Below are 24233 nucleotides of genomic sequence, written 5' to 3'. Positions count from 1 at the left end.
AAGAAAAGAAAAAATATAATATTCTTTTGGATATTCAGATTGCCTCACACAAATAATATCGCATTTTCAATGGTGCTGTGAATAAACGTATTATTTTCCAGGATTTCAAAAATGGTTCCAATGGCTTTTATTTTGTTTTTATTTCTAATTGTTATTTTTTATTTTTGTAGACCTCCTAGAGTCACTTAGGTGAGATGGATGGCACTATAAACTAAATAAATAAGTAAATTGTTCAAGTTCTCAGTGCTTTTGGTTTTACATCAGATAAGAGTGGTATGGCAGGCTAGCATCAAAAAAACTCACTCATGAATAGGTATAGCCTGGAAATTGATTCTTCTGAAGCTTATTATTATGTAACACAAAATTATTTTGATTCCTATTTCTTGGTAGATTCCACATATTTCCCAACTGAAACACCTTTTGAAACCACCCAGCCAACAACTGAGAAAGAAATAACACCTACTATGAGAACCACAGAAATGTCATATGGAACTACAACTTCATCTAAGACTACCCATTCAATAACCCAGAAGGAAGAAACAGTCACGCCAGGCTTGGCAGCCTCTTCCCAGGGAACTGTAGAAGAGTTGAAAACATCTTCTCCTACTTCCGTGATTGGTACTACCATTAGTAATCCAGGTATTGCTCTGAATAGTGAGATAGCATATAAATTTGATAAAGAAAACATTTGTTGACTGTGGTCTATACGTAAAATAGTGATAGTGACTTGAATGATTGGGAGCCAAATTAATTAAGCTAGCAATTACAAAAGCAATATGATAAAGTGGTTTGGTCAAAGAAAATGAACAAGCTTTGAATTTGAAAACGAATATATGTAGGAAGAGCACATGGATTGAGAAGAAGAGTATGCTTTGGGTTTTTTTCAAAGCATGATTTTTATCTCTATACATCTATGATAGCAAACAAGATCTGGCCAAGTTTCTAAAACATATAACTATAAAAATTCTCTTTTTGTTAGACCTTTCTGCACCCTCTGCATATTTGACTATGCAAGAAATAAAAGGTACTGTATTTTTTGAACTAGAAGATGTACTCCCCCTCCCCAAAGTGAGTGGAAATGTCTGTGCGTCTTATAGAGCGAATATTGAAAGGGGGGTTGGTGTGTTACCGATCAGCTGTTCTAGGCAGCGGAGAACAGTAGAGATGGCAAATGGGTGGCAAACAGGCCAGGGTGGTGAATGGGCTGTGGCTATCCCTCCTACTTAGAACAACTGATCGGCTGTATTCCAGGAGGCAAATCCAATCACCAATCAGCTGCATGGCAGCAACGGCTGCAACGTTCCCTGGCGGCAGCAGCCAGCTCAGGTCAGTTGACCAGTGATGGGCGCAACGGAATGGAGCCGTGATGAGCCACGTGCTGGGGCTGTGATATGTGCTGAAGCTGATCAGGCTGTTTGCTGTTTGCTGCAAGGATGGTAGCCAGATGAAAACTGGATGGATGCTGGGAGGCAAAAAAAAAAAAATTCTTGTTTTCCTCCTCTAAAGCTAATGTACGTCTTATAATCTGGAGCGTTTTATAGTCCAAAAAATACAGTATTTATTATACGTGGAAATGGATTTACATTCTTATAATAATAATAATAAACATTGTAACAATAAACCTATAGCACCTTCAGAGGTGCTTTCCACCCAAGGAGTGCACAACAGAACACCAGAGGTGATTCCTCTCTATTTAGTAATAAAGAATTCTTGAAATTAGATAGTGTAGGCAAAAATCCAAAATGCACTTGTTTTCCTTTGAAGAAAAATCTCTGAGACTGGTGAATGGAGAAGACAAATGTCGTGGTCGCATTGAGGTCTTTTATAATGGACGCTGGGGAACAATTTGTGATGATGGCTGGGACATGAATGACGCACAAGTTGTGTGTAAGCAACTTGCCTGTGGAGAGGCCGTCCAAGCCCTCCCTAATGCTGCGTTTGGAGAAGGAACTGGCAGCATCTTCCTGGATCAGATCAAGTGTAAAGGGAACGAATCCTCTCTTGAAGAATGCTCCCATAAACCTTGGGGCGTTCATGACTGTCGTCACAAGGAAGATGCTGGGGTCATTTGCTCAGGTAATTTTAAACTGCATCAAGTGTTGTGATGTTTTACTTGGCTTATATTATGAAAACATAGTCAAAGAATAATTTAAAACTCAGGTGTCAGTGTAATGTGACTTGCCAGGTAGACTTTTATGCTTAGAAACTGAAGTTTGTCTTCATTCAACTAGGTGGTCTAAAATTGTATCTCAATGGATCATAATTGCTATTATGTGTAAAGCTTTCAGACAATTTTCATTTAATACAAAAATGCATTTATTATCAAACATACAATGTTTAAGGACTGGATCTTATTATTCAGGTTTCAATAAGTTATTATATTATCTTTAAGTAAATTTGTTTAAGGTTCTTAAAACATTTAACAGCCACAGGAGATGACAGATTCAACTGCAATCACTAAATGAGGACTATATTAGTCTCAATATTAAAAGGCAATAGGCATCATTACCAATACTTTTAGTCAGACTTGCTATACCCTTTTTTATTTTACTTTATTGTGTTGAACTGAACAGTAACAAATATAAAAGAAATAATAACAATGGAAAATATACTATATCTCCCAAATTCATCAACATCAGTATGTTGTCTTCTTCAACCAGACCAAAGTTATTTCTTCAATTTTCAGGTCCTGCTACCACCACATCACCACCTGGTAGGTATTTGTTTAAATTTCTATTGTTACTTAAAATCTTGGGTCCTAATTTAGGAGGCAATGGTATGTAAATAACTAAATTGATTACTATTGCTTGTGGTTAACCAGTAGTGATTGGATTCTGAATTATTGGAAGCCAAATTAATTAGGCTATAAGGTGGTTTGGTCAAAGAGAATGTGCAACAATTGAATTTGTAAACCAATATTTGTAGGAAGAGCACATGGATTGAGTTTAAAACCAAGAGAATAGTTGTTGTTGTTTTCCCACCATTATTTTTTTTTATCTCTACACATCCATGATAAAAAAGAACTTCTATAAAAGTTTCAGAGTCATATAACTATAATTTTTTTTGTTTTTGTCAGACCTTTCAACACCCTCTGATAAGCTGACTACTCAGGGAATAAGAGGTATTTATTATATGCTGAATTGTCATTCTCATAACAGTAAAACTATTATAACAATAAACCTACAGCACTTCCATGATCATGGGAGGGGCAAAGTAGAGCAGCAGAAGTTATTCATCTCTATTTAGTAATAAAGAATTCTAAAAATTAGATAAGTCCAGTGGTGGGATTCAGCCAGTTTGCACCACTTTGGAAGAACTGGTTGTTAACTTTCTGCAGTTTAGCGAACTGGTTGTTAGAAGAAATTATTAGGGCAGAGAACCAGTTATTAAATTATTCGAATCCCACCACTGGATGAGTCCAATCTACATATGTTTTCATTTCAATAACAAATCTATGAGACTGGTGAACAGAGAAGACAAATGTGGTTGTATTGAGGTCTTTTACAATGGAAAGCTGCCAAGGGATAGAATTGAACTTACAGAGAGAACATATTGTTTCGTACGTTACTACAGAATTATTTTCTTCTGTTAGACCAAGACTAAATCAAACAATAATCTGACTTGAATAAAATTGACTAACATTAATGTATTCTTTGGACAAAATAGAACAACAAAGATGATTCATCTCTGTTTAGTGATGAAGAATTTAAAAATTAGATTTCTGAGGCAAAAGTATAATTTACACGTTTTCCTTTGAAGAAAAATCTCTGAGACTGGTGGATGGAGAAGACAAATGTCGTGGTCGCATTGAGGTCTTTTATAATGGACGCTGGGGAACAATTTGTGATGATGGCTGGGACATGAATGACGCACAAGTTGTGTGTAAGCAACTTGCCTGTGGAGAGGCCGTCCAAGCTCTCCCTAATGCTGCGTTTGGGGAAGGAACTGGCAGCATCTTCCTGGATCAGATCAAGTGCCAAGGGAATGAATCCGCTCTTGAAGAATGCTCCCATAAACCTTGGGGCGTTCATGACTGTCGCCACAAGGAAGATGCTGGTGTTATTTGCTCAGGTACTTTTAAACTGCATCAAGTGTTGTGATGTTTTACTTGCTTTATTTTATGCAAAAAATACCTAAAAGAATAATATAAAAATCAGGTATCAATGTAACATGTCTGTTCCTGGCAGAATATTATGATCAGAAAGCTAATATATAGTACCCTCTAACAGGAAGTTGCTTTTTAATGTTTTATTAGAATTTTATTTTTAAATATACATCAATATCAATACATGAACAATGGTATAATTCTTTTTGATACAAACATCAATAATGATAATTATAATAGTTGTTATATTAAAGTTGTATTATCCAAGTCTTAATATACATGGGTTTTTTTAAGTAGTTATTCAATATTTCAATATTCCATTTTAATGCCAATGATGTTATAAGATACATGGTAATACCATATTTCTCCCTCTAATCTTTTCCACCAAATTATTACTTATATAAAAAATATCTGCTAATATTCCCGCTATTTCTTACTTCTACCTCTATTCAAACTTCTAATCAGGTCATCATTGCTAATGCTAATATTGATATACATGTTTATATAAGTCATAGCCCTTCATTATTTAGTTGTTCAAAGTCACAATACACTATCCAAATACCAGTCTTCCTATTATTTAAACATACCTTATAATATCCTTTTACAAGCTCCAATCTTTCCATCTAACTATTGCTTCATATAAAGGTGAATATTCTTATTTCTATCTCTATTCAAATTTCTAATCAGGCCATAAATATAGTCTTTTCTTCCGGTTCTTTCAGCTATCTCCTCTCTTTCCTGGACTCTTTGAACATTCATAATCAGTTGTAGCATATTTTCTATTTTCCCATATATGCCTTGCATTAGATACTTTATCTTTCTCTGATTCTTTTCCATGGTGCCCTTAATGCGGTGATGGCTAATCTTTTCAACACCAAGCGCCCAAAGCGTTGCACGTGCATCCCCAAAATGCAACATGCATTTATGCTGTGGCCCCACACATGCGCCCTGTGGATGCATGTGTGACCCCTAGGGCCCTGCACATGTGTGCATGACCCCCTCATGCTCTCCATGCATGCATTCAAGACCCCCACATGCACCCCACCCCTGTGAATGCATGCACTCCCCCTGCATGTGCACCCTGCCCGCTGCACATGCATGACCCCTGCGCGCAACCCGCCCCTCATGCACAGCAGAGACTTGAAGACCAGCTGGCTAGTGGGAGGAACACACGTGCATGCACAGTAGAGCTGAGCTGGTGCGACAGCTTGTGTGCCCAGAGAGGGGGCTCTGCATGCCACCTCTGGCACAAGTGCTATAGGTTCGCCATCACATCTCTAATGGTTTGAAATATCAATGCCATTTCTCTTGAAATCTCACTCCTTTTCCCCTGATGGAGCATCATGTCTTAATTTAATAAGTCCCACTCTTACTCAAGTCCAATGTTACTCCTCAGAAAGTTCAATAATCATAGTCCTTTACATCTCAGGTTTATTAATCAATTCCATTTAAGTAGTCCAAGAACCTTCCATAAGTCAAAAATCACTTTGTTTTATTTAAAAGTTTTCCTTATTCTCATAATAGAGTCTCCAGTAATCATAAAGTAACTAGCTATAGAACAGTAAGTGTCAACACAGTCTTCCAGATGAATGTTGTTTATTTCTCTCATCAAAAGGTTTTTCTAAACTTGTAGGGGTCTGGTATATTCCATTCACCAGTAGATGGTGCCCTCAGCTTAGGTTTCAACTTTGTTTCAAATCTTATAGATTTAATTAATCCAAATTTAGTTCAATTTAGGGAAGCAACTATTCAAGTAGATTCAAATAGATAGTCCAGCATTTTATAATGCCTTTCCAAAATAATGCCTGCCCAATTTTAAAGTTTTCTATGTTTTAAAAGGTCTTTAGCTTTTCTCCCCTTAGTTCCTTTCTTTCAGGTCTAGGATTTTTCTCTCTATGGTAGTTCACTGCTTTAAAAAATAGTTCTAAGAGTCTCTTTTCCTGGATTTTTTTCTTTCTTTTTTTCTTTAAAATTAGGGTCTAAATAAAAAGGAACCTTCTCACCCAGCTCCAATCACTGTTCATCTGCATGGCTCCTACACATTTCTTTGTTGCCTTGGCTGTCCTAGTTTCATGGCAGCCACGATGGCTGCCTCTTCTCATTGAGGAGAGGGAAAAAACCCTGAGTCCAGCAGGAGAGTTGCTGCTCCCCGAACTGCAGGGAGCCCCACTTTTCTTCACCACCCCGATAGGGTGGCTTTAGCTTCTTTTGGAGCTCTCCAACAGGGAAAACTTGCCATGGGAGCATGGAGATCTGCTCTTCACGTCCGATAGTGCTGCAACATCAGTCGGAAGTTTTCTAATCAGTAAATCTTGAATGGGATTGCAAAGGCTCCTATTCGCTATTCGGTGTAAAGCTTTCAGACAATCTTCATTGATAACGTGTTTCAGTGGGAAAAAAAGTGCATTTATTATTGAACTTACAAGGATTGGATAATTTGTTCTTGTTATACAGGTTATGATAAATTAATACATTATTTTTAAGTAAATTTGATTAAAGTACTTAATATACTTAATAACCACAGCACTTAATAATGTTAATTGAGTTGGCAGACTCAATTAACAAACTCAATCAGTAAATAAAGACTACCTATAATCTCAATGTAAAGGACAAGAAGTATTATTTCCAATACTTTAAGTTTGGAGTGCTAGTTTTTATTTTATTATATCAAACTAAAGAAGAGTGAAACATATAAAAGAAATAATGATAATAATTATCATTAATGCAACCTCCTAATTCATCAACATAAGTATGTTGTCATCTTCATCCAGACCAAAGTTGTTTCTTCGATTTTCAGGTCCTGCTGTCACCACACCATCACCTGGTAGGTATTTTCTGAAATTTCTATGGGTATTTAAAACCAAATCTTGCATCATAATTTCAGGGGAAATAGATCCAGTAAAATATTTTGCAGAAGAGAGAGAAATAAAATTCATTTAACTTTCCTTTCTTTCTGTTCACTGAAAGCAGACTTCGTGAAATAAAATTAGTCTTTAAAATAGGCATGTACTATGAAGACTGGAGTTTTACTTTTCAGCAAGTCGTTGAATAATGTATAGATTTTTTTTTTTAAAGTAGCTGCCATTTGTTATTTGATTTAAATAAGGTGTATAATAAAATAAATTATGGAATACATTATTCTGGAAAGTGAGCTGATTGAATGACTGACTGACTGACTGATCTGAGAATTTAAAAATTGTTTTTGGTTAACCAGTAGGGATTGGATCCTGATTGATTGGGAACCAAATTAATTAGGCTATAAAGTAATTCTATAAAGGATGGCTGGGTTTTTTCCCAATATTATTTTTATATCTATATACCTATGTTAGCAAAGAAGTTCTGGCAAGTTTCTGAAACATATAACTATACAATTTCTGTATTTGTCAGAACTTTCTACAACCTCCGCAGAATTGACTACACAGAAAATAAGAGGTATTTATTATATGCCAGTGGATTTGCATAATAATAATAACAACAATAAATATTGGAATAATTATTGTAAACCAACAGCACTTCCAGATGATTGCTTACATGCTAGTTCAAAATGGTTCCTTTGTTGTACCATTTCTGAAATAGCAGTTCGTGTGAAGATGTGGACTAGATCTGTGGAGATCCAGATTCAGGTCCACCTGAGAACTCATGGGGTAACTTTAAGCCGCAATCATTCCCTCAGCTTAACCTAATTAACAAGATTCACATGAAGATAAAATAAAGGGGGGGGGGGAAACTCTTCATTCAAGTTCTTGTGAAGTCTTGCAGATGGTCTATAAATCTAACAAGATTTTTTTTACTCTATCTGCCATGGACCAATTAATATGTAAGTAAATCCATTGTTTGAATTCTAAAGTTCATGATGTATTTGAAATGTTTGTTAAAATATGAATGTCACGTCAGGCATAAAAAAATACCAGTATATGTCCTATTTTCTAAACATGCAACCATTTTAGAGTATGGGAAATGAAGGTTGTTGGAAGTCTGCAAAACAGGTGATCCTGAATGCTTCAGCACATACAGAACCATATTTCAATAAAATATGGAGAGGATTTTGTATTAAATAGCATATTCTTTGAAAGTACCCTATATTTCACTAAATCAAGCATGTGCAATTAATTGGTACTCTCCCAGCTAATTTTTATATTTCATGGTTTTCATTATTATTACTGAAGTGTCTGCAATTCTGACTGAAGTTATTTTATGCTGGTTTCTGCTTAGAATAAAGATTGACTTTGTTGTTGAGATCTATGCAAAATTCTGTGAATGAGTAAATGCATAGTATTTTTCCTAAAATTAAAGCTCACTAAAATCAGTTGGGAAAGTAACGCATGATTTAACTAGGATCTTACAGAAATAAATGGGAAATAATTTTACTTAATCTAGGTCCAAGTATATGAATATGTACTATCTATATACTATACGTTCTAAAAAACATAATCATCCTATTGTCCTGAATCATGTATTAAAACAATAACGTAGCTTCATATTAAATTAAATTAAAATTATTACCCTGATTTCACAGTATTCCAAGAATAAGTTATGAGTTAATATCAGTTCTAATACTTTACACAAAGGAGAATCCTGTGGTCATGCTGGTTGGAACTGCGAAGGGATAGAATTGAACTTATAGAGAGAACATATTATTTCATCCCTTACTACGGAATTATTTTCTTCTGTTAGACCAAGACTAAATCAAACAATAATCTGACTTGAATAAAATTGACTAATGTTAATGTATTCTTTGAACAAAATAGAACAACAAAGTTGATTCATCTCTGTTTAGTGATAAAGAATTATACAAATTAGATATCTGAGGTGAATGTCCAATTTATATATATTTCCCTTTGAAGAAAAATCTCTGCGACTGGTGAATGGAGAAGACAAATGTCGTGGTCGTATTGAGGTCTTTTACAATGGCAGCTGGGGAACAATTTGCGATGATGGCTGGGACATGAATGACGCACAAGTTGTGTGTAAGCAACTTGCCTGTGGAGAGGCCGTCCAAGCCCTCACTAATGCTGCGTTTGGGGAAGGAACTGGCAGCATCTTCCTGGATCAGATCAAGTGTAAAGGGAACGAATCCTCTCTTGAAGAATGCTCCCATAAACCTTGGGGCGTTCATGACTGTCGCCACAAGGAAGATGCCGGAGTTATTTGCTCAGGTAACCTGAACTGCTCAATTTTCAAGTGATGTGATATTTTACTTGGTTTATATTATGAAACATAGTCAAAGAATAATTTAAAACTCAGGTGTCAATGCAAAGTGACTATTGCCAGGTCGAATGCTATCAACATACAGCCAAAGCAAGGCACCATCTTACTAGCAGGTCTTAAATGGGATTGAAAAATATCTTAATTGCCATTATGTATAAAGCTTTCAGTCCTCATTGATAATATGTTGCAGTAGAGAAGGCGTATTTATTATTGAAAACACAAAGATTTACTTATTGATTTGTTAAACTATGCAAGTTTCAATAGGTTATTACATTATCTTTAAGGACATTTGTTCAAGGGGCTTAACATGCTTACCACATGACTTAATGATGGAGTTGGAAGATTCAATTGCAATCAGTACGTGAGGACTATAGTACATGTAGTCTCAATAATAAAAGGCAACAGGCATTAATTCCAATATTTTAAGCTAGGTTTACAATACACATTTTTATTTTATATCAAGCTAAAGAAAAGTAAAAATATAAAAGAAGTAATGATGATAATGATAATGGCAATACAGTATAACCTCCTAATTCTTCAACATCACCCTGTTGTCATCTTTACCAAGACCAAAGTTATTTCTTTGATTTTCAGGTCCTACTGTTACCACACCACCACCTGGTAAGTGTTCTCTTAAATTTCTTTGATTAGGTAAAATCCAATCTTGCATCATAATTTCAGGGGAAATAGAGCCAGTAAAGTCTTCAGCAGCAAAGTGATAAATAAGATATTACCACTTTCTGTTCTTTCTTTTCACTAGAAGAACAATTTGTGAAATAAAATTAGTGTTTATGCTAGGCATGTGCTATGAAGACTGAAGTTTTTCTTTTTAGCAACTAATGTATGAATATAACGGAGAATGACTATTAAATGTTGTTTGATTCAAATAAGGTGTAAAAGATAGTGAAATCATTGAATTATAGAATATATTTCTCTGGAAAGTGAGATGAATAAATAAATGATTTGATGACTACAGGGCACTTAAGAATTGTTTTGGGTTAATCAGTAGGGATTGGGTCCTGACTGATTGGAAGCCAAATTAATTAGGCTATAAAGTGATTTTATAAAGGATGGCTGGGTTTTTCCCAATATTATTTTTATCTCTATACATCTATGTTAGCAAAGAAGTTTTGGCAAGTTTCTGAAACATATAACTATACAATTTCTGTATTTGTCAGAACTTTCTACAACCTCCGCAGATCTGACTACACAGAAAACAAGAGGTATTTATTATATGCTGAAGTGGACTTGCATTCTTATAATGATAATAAATATTGTAAGAATAAGCCAACAGTACTTCCAGGTGATTATAATGATTTCTTACATGCTGGTTCCAAATGAGTCCACATCTGAAATAATAGTTCATGTAAAAATGTGGACTAGATTTGTGGAGATCCAAATTCAGGTCTACCATGAGAACTCGTGGGATAACTTTAAGCCGCAATCATTCCCTCAGCTTAACCTAATTAACAAGATTCACATGAAGATAAAATAAAGGTTTGGGGGGGGAGTTCTTCATTCAAATTCTTGTGAAGTCTTGCAGATGGTCTATAAATCTAACAAGATTTTTTTTACTCTCTCTGCCATGGACCAATATGTAACTCAATCCATTGTTTGAACTCTCAAACTCATGATGTGCTTGATAATGTTTGTTAAAACATGATATGATAACAAGATAACAGACTGACTGATTGACTGACTGACTGAATAAATTGGTGACTATGATACTTAAAAATTGCTTTTGGTTAACCAATAGGGGTTGGGTCCTGAACAATTGGGAGCCAAATTAATTAGGCTATAAAATGGTTTGGTCAAAGAGAATGAACAAGGATTGAATTTGTAAACAAATCTACGTAGGAAAAGAAAATTGACTGAGAGGACATTTAAAACCAAGAGCATGGCTGCTTTTTTCCCCAGCTTTATTTTTATCTCTAAACACCTATGATAGCAAAGAAATTCTGGCCAGGTTTCTGAAACTTATAACTATAAAATTAATTGTTTTTGTCAGAGTTTTCTACAACCTCCACAGATCTGACTACACATCAAGTAAGAGGCATGTATCATATGCTGAAATGGATTTGCATTCTTATAAACTATGTATGAATAAGCCTACAGCACTTCCAGCTGATCACAAGGGGTACAAAACAGAACAGTACAGATGATTCCTCTCTATTTAGTATAAAAATTCTAGAAATTAGATATCGAACACAAAAGTCCAATCTACATTTGTTTTCTTTTCAAGAAAACTCTCTGAGACTGGTGAATGGAGAAGACAAATGTCGTGGTCGCATTGAAGTCTTTTACAATGGCAGCTGGGGAACAATTTGCGATGATGGCTGGGACATGAATGACGCACAAGTTGTGTGTAAGCAACTTGCCTGTGGAGAGGCCGTCCAAGCCCTCACTAATGCTGCGTTTGGGGAAGGAACTGGCAGCATCTTCCTGGATCAGATCAAGTGTAAAGGGAACGAATCCTCTCTTGAAGAATGCTCCCATAAACCTTGGGGCGTTCATGACTGTCGCCACAAGGAAGATGCCGGAGTTATTTGCTCAGGTAACCTGAACTGCTCAATTTTCAAGTGATGTGATATTTTACTTGGTTTATATTATGAAACATAGTCAAAGAATAATTTAAAACTCAGGTGTCAATGCAAAGTGACTATTGCCAGGTCGAATGCTATCAACATACAGCCAAAGCAAGGCACCATCTTACTAGCAGGTCTTAAATGGGATTGAAAAATATCTTAATTGCCATTATGTATAAAGCTTTCAGTCCTCATTGATAATATGTTGCAGTAGAGAAGGCGTATTTATTATTGAAAACACAAAGATTTACTTATTGATTTGTTAAACTATGCAAGTTTCAATAGGTTATTACATTATCTTTAAGGACATTTGTTCAAGGGGCTTAACATGCTTACCACATGACTTAATGATGGAGTTGGAAGATTCAATTGCAATCAGTACGTGAGGACTATAGTACATGTAGTCTCAATAATAAAAGGCAACAGGCATTAATTCCAATATTTTAAGCTAGGTTTACAATACACATTTTTATTTTATATCAAGCTAAAGAAAAGTAAAAATATAAAAGAAGTAATGATGATAATGATAATGGCAATACAGTATAACCTCCTAATTCTTCAACATCACCCTGTTGTCATCTTTACCAAGACCAAAGTTATTTCTTTGATTTTCAGGTCCTACTGTTACCACACCACCACCTGGTAAGTGTTCTCTTAAATTTCTTTGATTAGGTAAAATCCAATCTTGCATCATAATTTCAGGGAAATAGAGCCAGTAAAGTCTTCAGCAGCAAAGTGATAAATAAGATATTACCACTTTCTGTTCTTTCTTTTCACTAGAAGAACAATTTGTGAAATAAAATTAGTGTTTATGCTAGGCATGTGCTATGAAGACTGAAGTTTTTCTTTTTAGCAACTAATGTATGAATATAACGGAGAATGACTATTAAATGTTGTTTGATTCAAATAAGGTGTAAAAGATAGTGAAATCATTGAATTATAGAATATATTTCTCTGGAAAGTGAGATGAATAAATAAATGATTTGATGACTACAGGGCACTTAAGAATTGTTTTGGGTTAATCAGTAGGGATTGGGTCCTGACTGATTGGAAGCCAAATTAATTAGGCTATAAAGTGATTTTATAAAGGATGGCTGGGTTTTTCCCAATATTATTTTTATCTCTATACATCTATGTTAGCAAAGAAGTTTTGGCAAGTTTCTGAAACATATAACTATACAATTTCTGTATTTGTCAGAACTTTCTACAACCTCCGCAGATCTGACTACACAGAAAACAAGAGGTATTTATTATATGCTGAAGTGGACTTGCATTCTTATAATGATAATAAATATTGTAAGAATAAGCCAACAGTACTTCCAGGTGATTATAATGATTTCTTACATGCTGGTTCCAAATGAGTCCACATCTGAAATAATAGTTCATGTAAAAATGTGGACTAGATTTGTGGAGATCCAAATTCAGGTCTACCATGAGAACTCGTGGGATAACTTTAAGCCGCAATCATTCCCTCAGCTTAACCTAATTAACAAGATTCACATGAAGATAAAATAAAGGTTTGGGGGAGTTCTTCATTCAAATTCTTGTGAAGTCTTGCAGATGGTCTATAAATCTAACAAGATTTTTTTACTCTCTCTGCCATGGACCAATATGTAACTCAATCCATTGTTTGAACTCTCAAACTCATGATGTGCTTGATAATGTTTGTTAAAACATGATATGATAACAAGATAACAGACTGACTGATTGACTGACTGACTGAATAAATTGGTGACTATGATACTTAAAAATTGCTTTTGGTTAACCAATAGGGGTTGGGTCCTGAACAATTGGGAGCCAAATTAATTAGGCTATAAAATGGTTTGGTCAAAGAGAATGAACAAGGATTGAATTTGTAAACAAATCTACGTAGGAAAAGAAAATTGACTGAGAGGACATTTAAAACCAAGAGCATGGCTGCTTTTTTCCCCAGCTTTATTTTTATCTCTAAACACCTATGATAGCAAAGAAATTCTGGCCAGGTTTCTGAAACTTATAACTATAAAATTAATTGTTTTTGTCAGAGTTTTCTACAACCTCCACAGATCTGACTACACATCAAGTAAGAGGCATGTATCATATGCTGAAATGGATTTGCATTCTTATAAACTATGTATGAATAAGCCTACAGCACTTCCAGCTGATCACAAGGGGTACAAAACAGAACAGTACAGATGATTCCTCTCTATTTAGTATAAAAATTCTAGAAATTAGATATCGAACACAAAAGTCCATCTACATTTGTTTTCTTTTCAAGAAAACTCTCTGAGACTGGTGAATGGAGAAGACAAATGTCGTGGTCGCATTGAAGTCTTTTACAATGGCAGCTGGGGAACAATTTGCGATGATGGCTGGGACATGAATGACGCACAAGTTGTGTGTAAGCAACTTGCCTGTGGAGAGGCTGTCCAAGCCCTACCTAATGCTGCGTTTGGGGAAGGAACTGGAAGCATCTTCCTGGATCAAATCCAGTGCCAAGGGAATGAATCCTCTCTTGAAGACTGCTCCCATAAACCTTGGGGTGTTCATGACTGTCGCCACAAGGAAGATGCTGGGGTTATTTGTTCAGGTAATCTGAACTCCTCAGTTTTCAAGTGTTGTGATGTTTTACTTGGTTTATATCATTCAAACACAGTAAACGGATAATTTAAAACTCAGGTGTCAATGCAATGTGACTATTGCCAGGTACTATATTCTCCTCAGAAAGCCAAGGTTCAGTATGTCACCATCTAACTAGTCTTAACTTTTGTCATTTGCTCAAGTAATCTAAACTGCTCAATTTTCAATTGTTTTGCTTGGTTTATTTTACCCAAACACAGTAAAAGAATAATATGAAAATCAGAGGTGAATGCAATGTGACTCTTCCCAGGAAAAACGATATATTAGAAAGCCAAAGTATGTTATCATTCAACTAGGTGGTCTTAAATGGGATCACAAAGGATCCTACTTTCTATTATGTCTAAAACTTCCAGACAATCTTCATTCAGTATTTTTTAAATATTTCAGTATTTTTTATTATTGAACATACGAAGATTTAAGAATTTGTTTTTTATGCAGGTTTCTGTAAGTTATTACATTATGTTTATGTAAATTTGTTTGAGATGCTTAACATGTATAGGAATTAATTATAGAGTTGGGAGATTCAGTTGCAGTCACTAAGTGAGGACAACGTGTAGACTTAATAATAAAAGGCAACAAGCATCAGTTCCAATACTTTAAGCCAGGTTTGCAATATCCTATATTACTTTTCTTTATTATATTAAACTAAAGAAGAATTAAAATGTGAAAGAAAGAACGGTGATAATAATGGCATGTTGTGTAATGTCCTAATTCATCAACATCATCATGTTGTCATCTTCACGCAGACCAAAGTTATTTCTTCAATTTTCAGGTCCTGCTGTCACCACACTACCACCTGGTAGGTATTTTCTGAAATTTCTGTGGTTACTTAAAACCAAATCTTGCATCATGATTTCAGGGAAATAGCCAGTAAACTCTTTAGCAGCAAAGAAAGAAATAAGATTAATTTAACTTTCTTCTCTTTCTTTCACTGTTTGTGAAATAAAAGCAGTCTTTATGCTAGGCATGTACTGTAAAGCCTAGAGTTTTGTTTTGCAGCAGATCATTGAAAAATGTATGGATCTATGAAAGAATGACTATCATTTGTTGTTCAATTTAAATAATTTGTAGAATAAAGTGAAATCATTGAATTATGGAATATTTTGCTCTCAATAGAAAGATGACAGAATGAACAAATGAAAGAATGAATGAATGATTTTGTGACTATTTAAAAAAAAATGGCTAACCAGTAGAGATTGTGTCCTGAAAGATTAAGAGCCAAATCAATTAGGCTATAAAGTAGTTTAGTGAAAGAGAATGAACAAGAATTGAATTTGTAAACAAATATGTATGTGGGAAGAGCAAGTAGATTGAGAGGAAGTCTAAACCCAAGAGTGACTGGTTATTTTCAGCATTATTTTTATCTCTATACACCTATGATTAGCAAATAAATTCTGGCAAAGTTTTTGAAACATATAAAATTTATTGTTTTTGTCAGACGTCTCTACAACCTCCACAGATCTGACTACACAGGAAATAAGAGGTATTTATTATATGCTAAAATGTATTTGTATTCTTATAATAGTAATAAATACTGTAACAATAAATCTACAATACTTCCAGCTGATCACAAGTTTTCTTTTCACCCAAGTGGTGCAAAACAGAACAGCAGAGGTGATTCCTCTCTATTTACTAGTTAAAAATTCTAGAAATTAGAAAGCTGAGATGAAAGTCCCACCTGCATTTGTTTTCCTTTGAAGAAAAATCTCTGCGACTGGTGAATGGAGAAGACAAATGTCGTGGTCGCATTGAGGTCTTTTACAATGGCAACTGGGGAACAATTTGCGATGATGGCTGGGACATGAATGACGCACAAGTTGTGTGTAAGCAACTTGCCTGTGGAGAGGCCGTCCAAGCCCTCCCTAATGCTGCGTTTGGGGAAGGAACTGGCAGCATCTTCCTGGATCAGATCAAGTGTAAAGGGAACGAATCCTCTCTTGAAGAATGCTCCCATAAACCTTGGGGCGTTCATGACTGTCGCCACAAGGAAGATGCCGGAGTTATCTGCTCAGGTAACCTGAACTGCTCAATTTTCAAGTGATGTGATATTTTACTTGGTTTATATTATGAAACATAGTCAAAGAATAATTTAAAACTCAGGTGTCAATGCAAAGTGACTATTGCCAGGTCGAATGCTATCAACATACAGCCAAAGCAAGGCACCATCTTACTAGCAGGTCTTAAATGGGATTGAAAAATATCTTAATTGCCATTATGTATAAAGCTTTCAGTCCTCATTGATAATATGTTGCAGTAGAGAAGGCGTATTTATTATTGAAAACACAAAGATTTACTTATTGATTTGTTAAACTATGCAAGTTTCAATAGGTTATTACATTATCTTTAAGGACATTTGTTCAAGGGGCTTAACATGCTTACCACATGACTTAATGATGGAGTTGGAAGATTCAATTGCAATCAGTACGTGAGGACTATAGTACATGTAGTCTCAATAATAAAAGGCAACAGGCATTAATTCCAATATTTTAAGCTAGGTTTACAATACACTTTTTTATTTTATATCAAGCTAAAGAAAAGTAAAAATATAAAAGAAGTAATGATGATAATGATAATGATAATGGCAATACAGTACAACCTCCTAATTCTTCAACATCACCCTGTTGTCATCTTTACCAAGACCAAAGTTATTTCTTTGATTTTCAGGTCCTACTGTTACCACACCACCACCTGGTAAGTGTTCTCTTAAATTTCTTTGATTAGGTAAAATCCAATCTTGCATCATAATTTCAGGGGAAATAGAGCCAGTAAAGTCTTCAGCAGCAAAGAGATATATAAGATATTACCACTTTCTGTTCTTTCTTTTCACTGGAAGAACAATTTGTGAAATAAAATTAGTGTTTATGCTAGGCATGTGCTATGAAGACTGAAGTTTTTCTTTTCAGCAACTAATGTATGAATATAACGGAGAATGACTATTAAATGTTGTTTGATTCAAATAAGGTGTAAAAGATAGTGAAATCATTGAATTATAGAATATATTCCTCTGGAAAGTGAGATGAATAAATAAATGATTTGATGACTACAGGGCACTTAAGAATTGTTTTGGGTTAATCAGTAGGGATTGGGTCCTGACTGATTGGAAGCCAAATTAATTAGGCTATAAAGTGATTTTATAAAGGATGGCTGGGTTTTTCCCAATATTATTTTTATCTCTATACATCTATGTTAGCAAAGAAGTTTTGGCAAGTTTCTGAAACATATAACTATACAATTTCTGTATTTGTCAGAACTTTCTACAACCTCCGCAGATCTGACTACACAGAAAACAAGAGGTATTTATTATATGCTGAAGTGGACTTGCATTCTTATAATGATAATAAATATTGTAAGAATAAGCCAACAGTACTTCCAGGTGATTATAATGATTTCTTACATGCTGGTTCCAAATGAGTCCACATCTGAAATAATAGTTCATGTAAAAATGTGGACTAGATTTGTGGAGATCCAAATTCAGGTCTACCATGAGAACTCGTGGGATAACTTTAAGCCGCAATCATTCCCTCAGCTTAACCTAATTAACAAGATTCACATGAAGATAAAATAAAGGTTTGGGGGGGGGAGTTCTTCATTCAAATTCTTGTGAAGTCTTGCAGATGGTCTATAAATCTAACAAGATTTTTTTACTCTCTCTGCCATGGACCAATATGTAACTCAATCCATTGTTTGAACTCTCAAACTCATGATGTGCTTGATAATGTTTGTTAAAACATGATATGATAACAAGATAACAGACTGACTGATTGACTGACTGACTGAATAAATTGGTGACTATGATACTTAAAAATTGCTTTTGGTTAACCAATAGGGGTTGGGTCCTGAACAATTGGGAGCCAAATTAATTAGGCTATAAAATGGTTTGGTCAAAGAGAATGAACAAGGATTGAATTTGTAAACAAATCTACGTAGGAAAAGAAAATTGACTGAGAGGACATTTAAAACCAAGAGCATGGCTGCTTTTTCCCCAGCTTTATTTTTATCTCTAAACACCTATGATAGCAAAGAAATTCTGGCCAGGTTTCTGAAACTTATAACTATAAAATTAATTGTTTTTGTCAGAGTTTTCTACAACCTCCACAGATCTGACTACACATCAAGTAAGAGGCATGTATCATATGCTGAAATGGATTTGCATTCTTATAAACTATGTATGAATAAGCCTACAGCACTTCCAGCTGATCACAAGGGTACAAAACAGAACAGTACAGATGATTCCTCTCTATTTAGTATAAAAATTCTAGAAATTAGATATCGAACACAAAAGTCCAATCTACATTTGTTTTCTTTTCAAGAAAACTCTCTGAGACTGGTGAATGGAGAAGACAAATGTCGTGGTCGCATTGAAGTCTTTTACAATGGCAGCTGGGGAACAATTTGCGATGATGGCTGGGACATGAATGACGCACAAGTTGTGTGTAAGCAACTTGCCTGTGGAGAGGCTGTCCAAGCCCTACCTAATGCTGCGTTTGGGGAAGGAACTGGAAGCATCTTCCTGGATCAAATCCAGTGCCAAGGGAATGAATCCTCTCTTGAAGACTGCTCCCATAAACCTTGGGGTGTTCATGACTGTCGCCACAAGGAAGATGCTGGGGTTATTTGTTCAGGTAATCTGAACTCCTCAGTTTTCAAGTGTTGTGATGTTTTACTTGGTTTATATCATTCAAACACAGTAAACGGATAATTTAAAACTCAGGTGTCAATGCAATGTGACTATTGCCAGGTACTATATTCTCCTCAGAAAGCCAAGGTTCAGTATGTCACCATCTAACTAGTCTTAACTTTTGTCATTTGCTCAAGTAATCTAAACTGCTCAATTTTCAATTGTTTTGCTTGGTTTATTTTACCCAAACACAGTAAAAGAATAATATGAAAATCAGAGGTGAATGCAATGTGACTCTTCCCAGGAAAAACGATATATTAGAAAGCCAAAGTATGTTATCATTCAACTAGGTGGTCTTAAATGGGATCACAAAGGATCCTACTTTCTATTATGTCTAAAACTTCCAGACAATCTTCATTCAGTATTTTTAAATATTTCAGTATTTTTTATTATTGAACATACGAAGATTTAAGAATTTGTTTTTTATGCAGGTTTCTGTAAGTTATTACATTATGTTTATGTAAATTTGTTTGAGATGCTTAACATGTATAGGAATTAATTATAGAGTTGGGAGATTCAGTTGCAGTCACTAAGTGAGGACAACGTGTAGACTTAATAATAAAAGGCAACAAGCATCAGTTCCAATACTTTAAGCCAGGTTTGCAATATCCTATATTACTTTTCTTTATTATATTAAACTAAAGAAGAATTAAAATGTGAAAGAAAGAACGGTGATAATAATGGCATGTTGTGTAATGTCCTAATTCATCAACATCATCATGTTGTCATCTTCACGCAGACCAAAGTTATTTCTTCAATTTTCAGGTCCTGCTGTCACCACACTACCACCTGGTAGGTATTTTCTGAAATTTCTGTGGTTACTTAAAACCAAATCTTGCATCATGATTTCAGGGGAAATAGCCAGTAAACTCTTTAGCAGCAAAGAAAGAAATAAGATTAATTTAACTTTCTTCTCTTTCTTTCACTGTTTGTGAAATAAAAGCAGTCTTTATGCTAGGCATGTACTGTAAAGCCTAGAGTTTTGTTTTGCAGCAGATCATTGAAAAATGTATGGATCTATGAAAGAATGACTATCATTTGTTGTTCAATTTAAATAATTTGTAGAATAAAGTGAAATCATTGAATTATGGAATATTTTGCTCTCAATAGAAAGATGACAGAATGAACAAATGAAAGAATGAATGAATGATTTTGTGACTATTTAAAAAAAAATGGCTAACCAGTAGAGATTGTGTCCTGAAAGATTAAGAGCCAAATCAATTAGGCTATAAAGTAGTTTAGTGAAAGAGAATGAACAAGAATTGAATTTGTAAACAAATATGTATGTGGGAAGAGCAAGTAGATTGAGAGGAAGTCTAAACCCAAGAGTGACTGGTTATTTTCAGCATTATTTTTATCTCTATACACCTATGATTAGCAAATAAATTCTGGCAAAGTTTTTGAAACATATAAAATTTATTGTTTTTGTCAGACGTCTCTACAACCTCCACAGATCTGACTACACAGGAAATAAGAGGTATTTATTATATGCTAAAATGTATTTGTATTCTTATAATAGTAATAAATACTGTAACAATAAATCTACAATACTTCCAGCTGATCACAAGTTTTCTTTTCACCCAAGTGGTGCAAAACAGAACAGCAGAGGTGATTCCTCTCTATTTACTAGTTAAAAATTCTAGAAATTAGAAAGCTGAGATGAAAGTCCCACCTGCATTTGTTTTCCTTTGAAGAAAAATCTCTGCGACTGGTGAATGGAGAAGACAAATGTCGTGGTCGCATTGAGGTCTTTTACAATGGCAACTGGGAACAATTTGCGATGATGGCTGGGACATGAATGACGCACAAGTTGTGTGTAAGCAACTTGCCTGTGGAGAGGCCGTCCAAGCCCTCCCTAATGCTGCGCTTTGGGGAAGGAACTGGCAGCATCTTCCTGGATCAGATCAAGTGTAAAGGGAACGAATCCTCTCTTGAAGAATGCTCCCATAAACCTTGGGGCGTTCATGACTGTCGCCACAAGGAAGATGCCGGAGTTATCTGCTCAGGTAACCTGAACTGCTCAATTTTCAAGTGATGTGATATTTTACTTGGTTTATATTATGAAACATAGTCAAAGAATAATTTAAAACTCAGGTGTCAATGCAAAGTGACTATTGCCAGGTCGAATGCTATCAACATACAGCCAAAGCAAGGCACCATCTTACTAGCAGGTCTTAAATGGGATTGAAAAATATCTTAATTGCCATTATGTATAAAGCTTTCAGTCCTCATTGATAATATGTTGCAGTAGAGAAGGCGTATTTATTATTGAAAACACAAAGATTTACTTATTGATTTGTTAAACTATGCAAGTTTCAATAGGTTATTACATTATCTTTAAGGACATTTGTTCAAGGGGCTTAACATGCTTACCACATGACTTAATGATGGAGTTGGAAGATTCAATTGCAATCAGTACTTGAGGACTATAGTACATGTAGTCTCAATAATAAAAGGCAACAGGCATTAATTCCAATATTTTAAGCTAGGTTTACAATACACTTTTTTATTTTATATCAAGCTAAAGAAAAGTAAAAATATAAAAGAAGTAATGATGATAATGATAATGGCAATACAGTACAACCTCCTAATTCTTCAACATCACCCTGTTGTCATCTTTACCAAGACCAAAGTTATTTCTTTGATTTTCAGGTCCTACTGTTACCACACCACCACCTGGTAAGTGTTCTCTTAAATTTCTTTGATTAGGTAAAATCCAATCTTGCATCATAATTTCAGGGGAAATAGAGCCAGTAAAGTCTTCAGCAGCAAAGTGATAAATAAGATATTACCACTTTCTGTTCTTTCTTTTCACTAGAAGAACAATTTGTGAAATAAAATTAGTGTTTATGCTAGGCATGTGCTATGAAGACTGAAGTTTTTCTTTTTAGCAACTAATGTATGAATATAACGGAGAATGACTATTAAATGTTGTTTGATTCAAATAAGGTGTAAAAGATAGTGAAATCATTGAATTATAGAATATATTTCTCTGGAAAGTGAGATGAATAAATAAATGATTTGATGACTACAGGGCACTTAAGAATTGTTTTGGGTTAATCAGTAGGGATTGGGTCCTGACTGATTGGAAGCCAAATTAATTAGGCTATAAAGTGATTTTATAAAGGATGGCTGGGTTTTTCCCAATATTATTTTTATCTCTATACATCTATGTTAGCAAAGAAGTTTTGGCAAGTTTCTGAAACATATAACTATACAATTTCTGTATTTGTCAGAACTTTCTACAACCTCCGCAGATCTGACTACACAGAAAACAAGAGGTATTTATTATATGCTGAAGTGGACTTGCATTCTTATAATGATAATAAATATTGTAAGAATAAGCCAACAGTACTTCCAGGTGATTATAATGACTTCTTACATGCTGGTTCCAAATGAGTCCACATCTGAAATAATAGTTCATGTAAAGATGTGGACTAGATTGTAGAGATTCAAATTCAGGTCTACCATGAGAACTCATGGGATAACTTTAAGCCGCAATCATTCCCTCAGCTTAACCTAATTAACAAGATTCACATGAAGATAAAATAAAGGTTTGGGGGGGGGAGTTCTTCATTCAAATTCTTGTGAAGTCTTGCAGATGGTCTATAAATCTAACAAGATTTTTTTTACTCTCTCTGCCATGGACCAATATGTAACTCAATCCATTGTTTGAACTCTCAAACTCATGATGTGCTTGATAATGTTTGTTAAAATATGATATGATAACAAGATAACGGACTGACTGATTGACTGACTGACTGAATAAATTGGTGACTATGATACTTAAAAATTGTTTTTGGTTAACCAATAGGGGTTGGGTCCTGAACAATTGGGAGCCAAATTAATTAGGCTATAAAATGGTTTGGTCAAAGAGAATGAACAAGGATTGAATTTGTAAACAAATCTACGTAGGAAAAGAAAATTGACTGAGAGGACATTTAAAACCAAGAGCATGGCTGCTTTTTTCCCCAGCATTATTTTTATCTCTAAACACCTATGATAGCAAAGAAATTCTGGCCAGGTTTCTGAAACTTATAACTATAAAATTAATTGTTTTTGTCAGAGTTTTCTACAACCTCCACAGATCTGACTACACATCAAGTAAGAGGCATGTATCATATGCTGAAATGGATTTGCATTCTTATAATAGTAATAAACTATGTATGAATAAGCCTACAGCACTTCCAGCTGATCACAAGGTGTACAAAACAGAACAGTACAGATGATTCCTCTCTATTTGTTCTGTATTAGCATACTTGTAATACCCTTGTCTGATTGGTTCAGAAATACTGCACAGTGATTGGTTCACTAAATGACTGTGATTGGCTCACTATGAATCAACCGCAATTGGCCGGGCCGATCGTGGGAGATTCAAAGAGCCGTCATTGAAGGGCTGCCGCGGCTCCGAGGTCCTACACAGGTCTATACATTGAATAAAGAGCTGAAAAGTCACACTGGTCTCGAGTATCTTTCCCGCAATCTAACACTATTTAGTACAAAAATTCTAGAAATTAGAAAGCTGAGATGAAAGTCCCATCTGCATTTGTTTTCCTTTGCAGAAAAATCTCTGAGGCTGGTGAATGGAGAAGACAAATGTCGTGGTCGCATTGAGGTCTTTTACAAAGGAAGCTGGGGAACAATTTGTGATGATGGCTGGGACATGAATGACGCACAAGTTGTGTGTAAGCAACTTGCCTGTGGAGAGGCCGTCCAAGCCCTCCCTAATGCTGCATTTGGGGAAGGAACTGGCAGCATCTTTCTGGATCAAATCCAGTGCCAAGGGAATGAATCCTCTCTTGAAGACTGCTCCCATAAACCTTGGGGCGTTCATGACTGTCGCCACAAGGAAGACGCTGGAGTTATTTGCTCAGGTAACCTGAACTGCTCAGTTTTCAAGTGTTGTGATGTTTGACTTGGTTTGTATTATAAAAATGTACTCAAAGAATAATTTAACAATCAGGTGTCAATCTAACGTGACTGTTGCCAGGTAGAATATTATCATTAGAAAGCCAAAGTATGATACCGTCTAAGTAGG

At 35.1% G+C, this 24233-nt stretch overlaps 1 protein-coding gene across 1 annotated transcript in view; it reads left to right on the top strand.

The window, feature by feature from the left end:
- DMBT1 (deleted in malignant brain tumors 1) overlaps positions 1-24233 on the top strand; it is a 101356-nt gene that overhangs the window by 52888 nt on the left and 24235 nt on the right. Inside the window, exons 26-48 of the mRNA XM_087932481.1 lie at positions 391-639; positions 1765-2076; positions 2687-2713; positions 3077-3121; positions 3760-4071; positions 6903-6929; positions 7493-7537; positions 8950-9261; positions 9908-9934; positions 10492-10536; positions 11556-11867; positions 12514-12540; positions 13097-13141; positions 14156-14467; positions 15290-15316; positions 15956-16000; positions 16218-16529; positions 17182-17208; positions 17766-17810; positions 18828-19139; positions 19961-19987; positions 22432-22476; positions 23758-24069. Of these exons, the coding sequence (XP_087788607.1) occupies positions 391-639; positions 1765-2076; positions 2687-2713; positions 3077-3121; positions 3760-4071; positions 6903-6929; positions 7493-7537; positions 8950-9261; positions 9908-9934; positions 10492-10536; positions 11556-11867; positions 12514-12540; positions 13097-13141; positions 14156-14467; positions 15290-15316; positions 15956-16000; positions 16218-16529; positions 17182-17208; positions 17766-17810; positions 18828-19139; positions 19961-19987; positions 22432-22476; positions 23758-24069 (3249 nt within the window). The remainder of the gene's footprint in view (positions 1-390; positions 640-1764; positions 2077-2686; positions 2714-3076; positions 3122-3759; positions 4072-6902; positions 6930-7492; positions 7538-8949; positions 9262-9907; positions 9935-10491; positions 10537-11555; positions 11868-12513; positions 12541-13096; positions 13142-14155; positions 14468-15289; positions 15317-15955; positions 16001-16217; positions 16530-17181; positions 17209-17765; positions 17811-18827; positions 19140-19960; positions 19988-22431; positions 22477-23757; positions 24070-24233) is intronic.

This window comes from Pseudonaja textilis, chromosome 4, assembly GCF_049901715.1.
Source record: "Pseudonaja textilis isolate UNSWEBS1 chromosome 4, rPseTex1.2, whole genome shotgun sequence".
Classification (NCBI taxonomy): Eukaryota; Metazoa; Chordata; class Lepidosauria; order Squamata; family Elapidae; genus Pseudonaja; species Pseudonaja textilis.
This window is presented reverse-complemented; position numbering and strand designations above follow the sequence as displayed.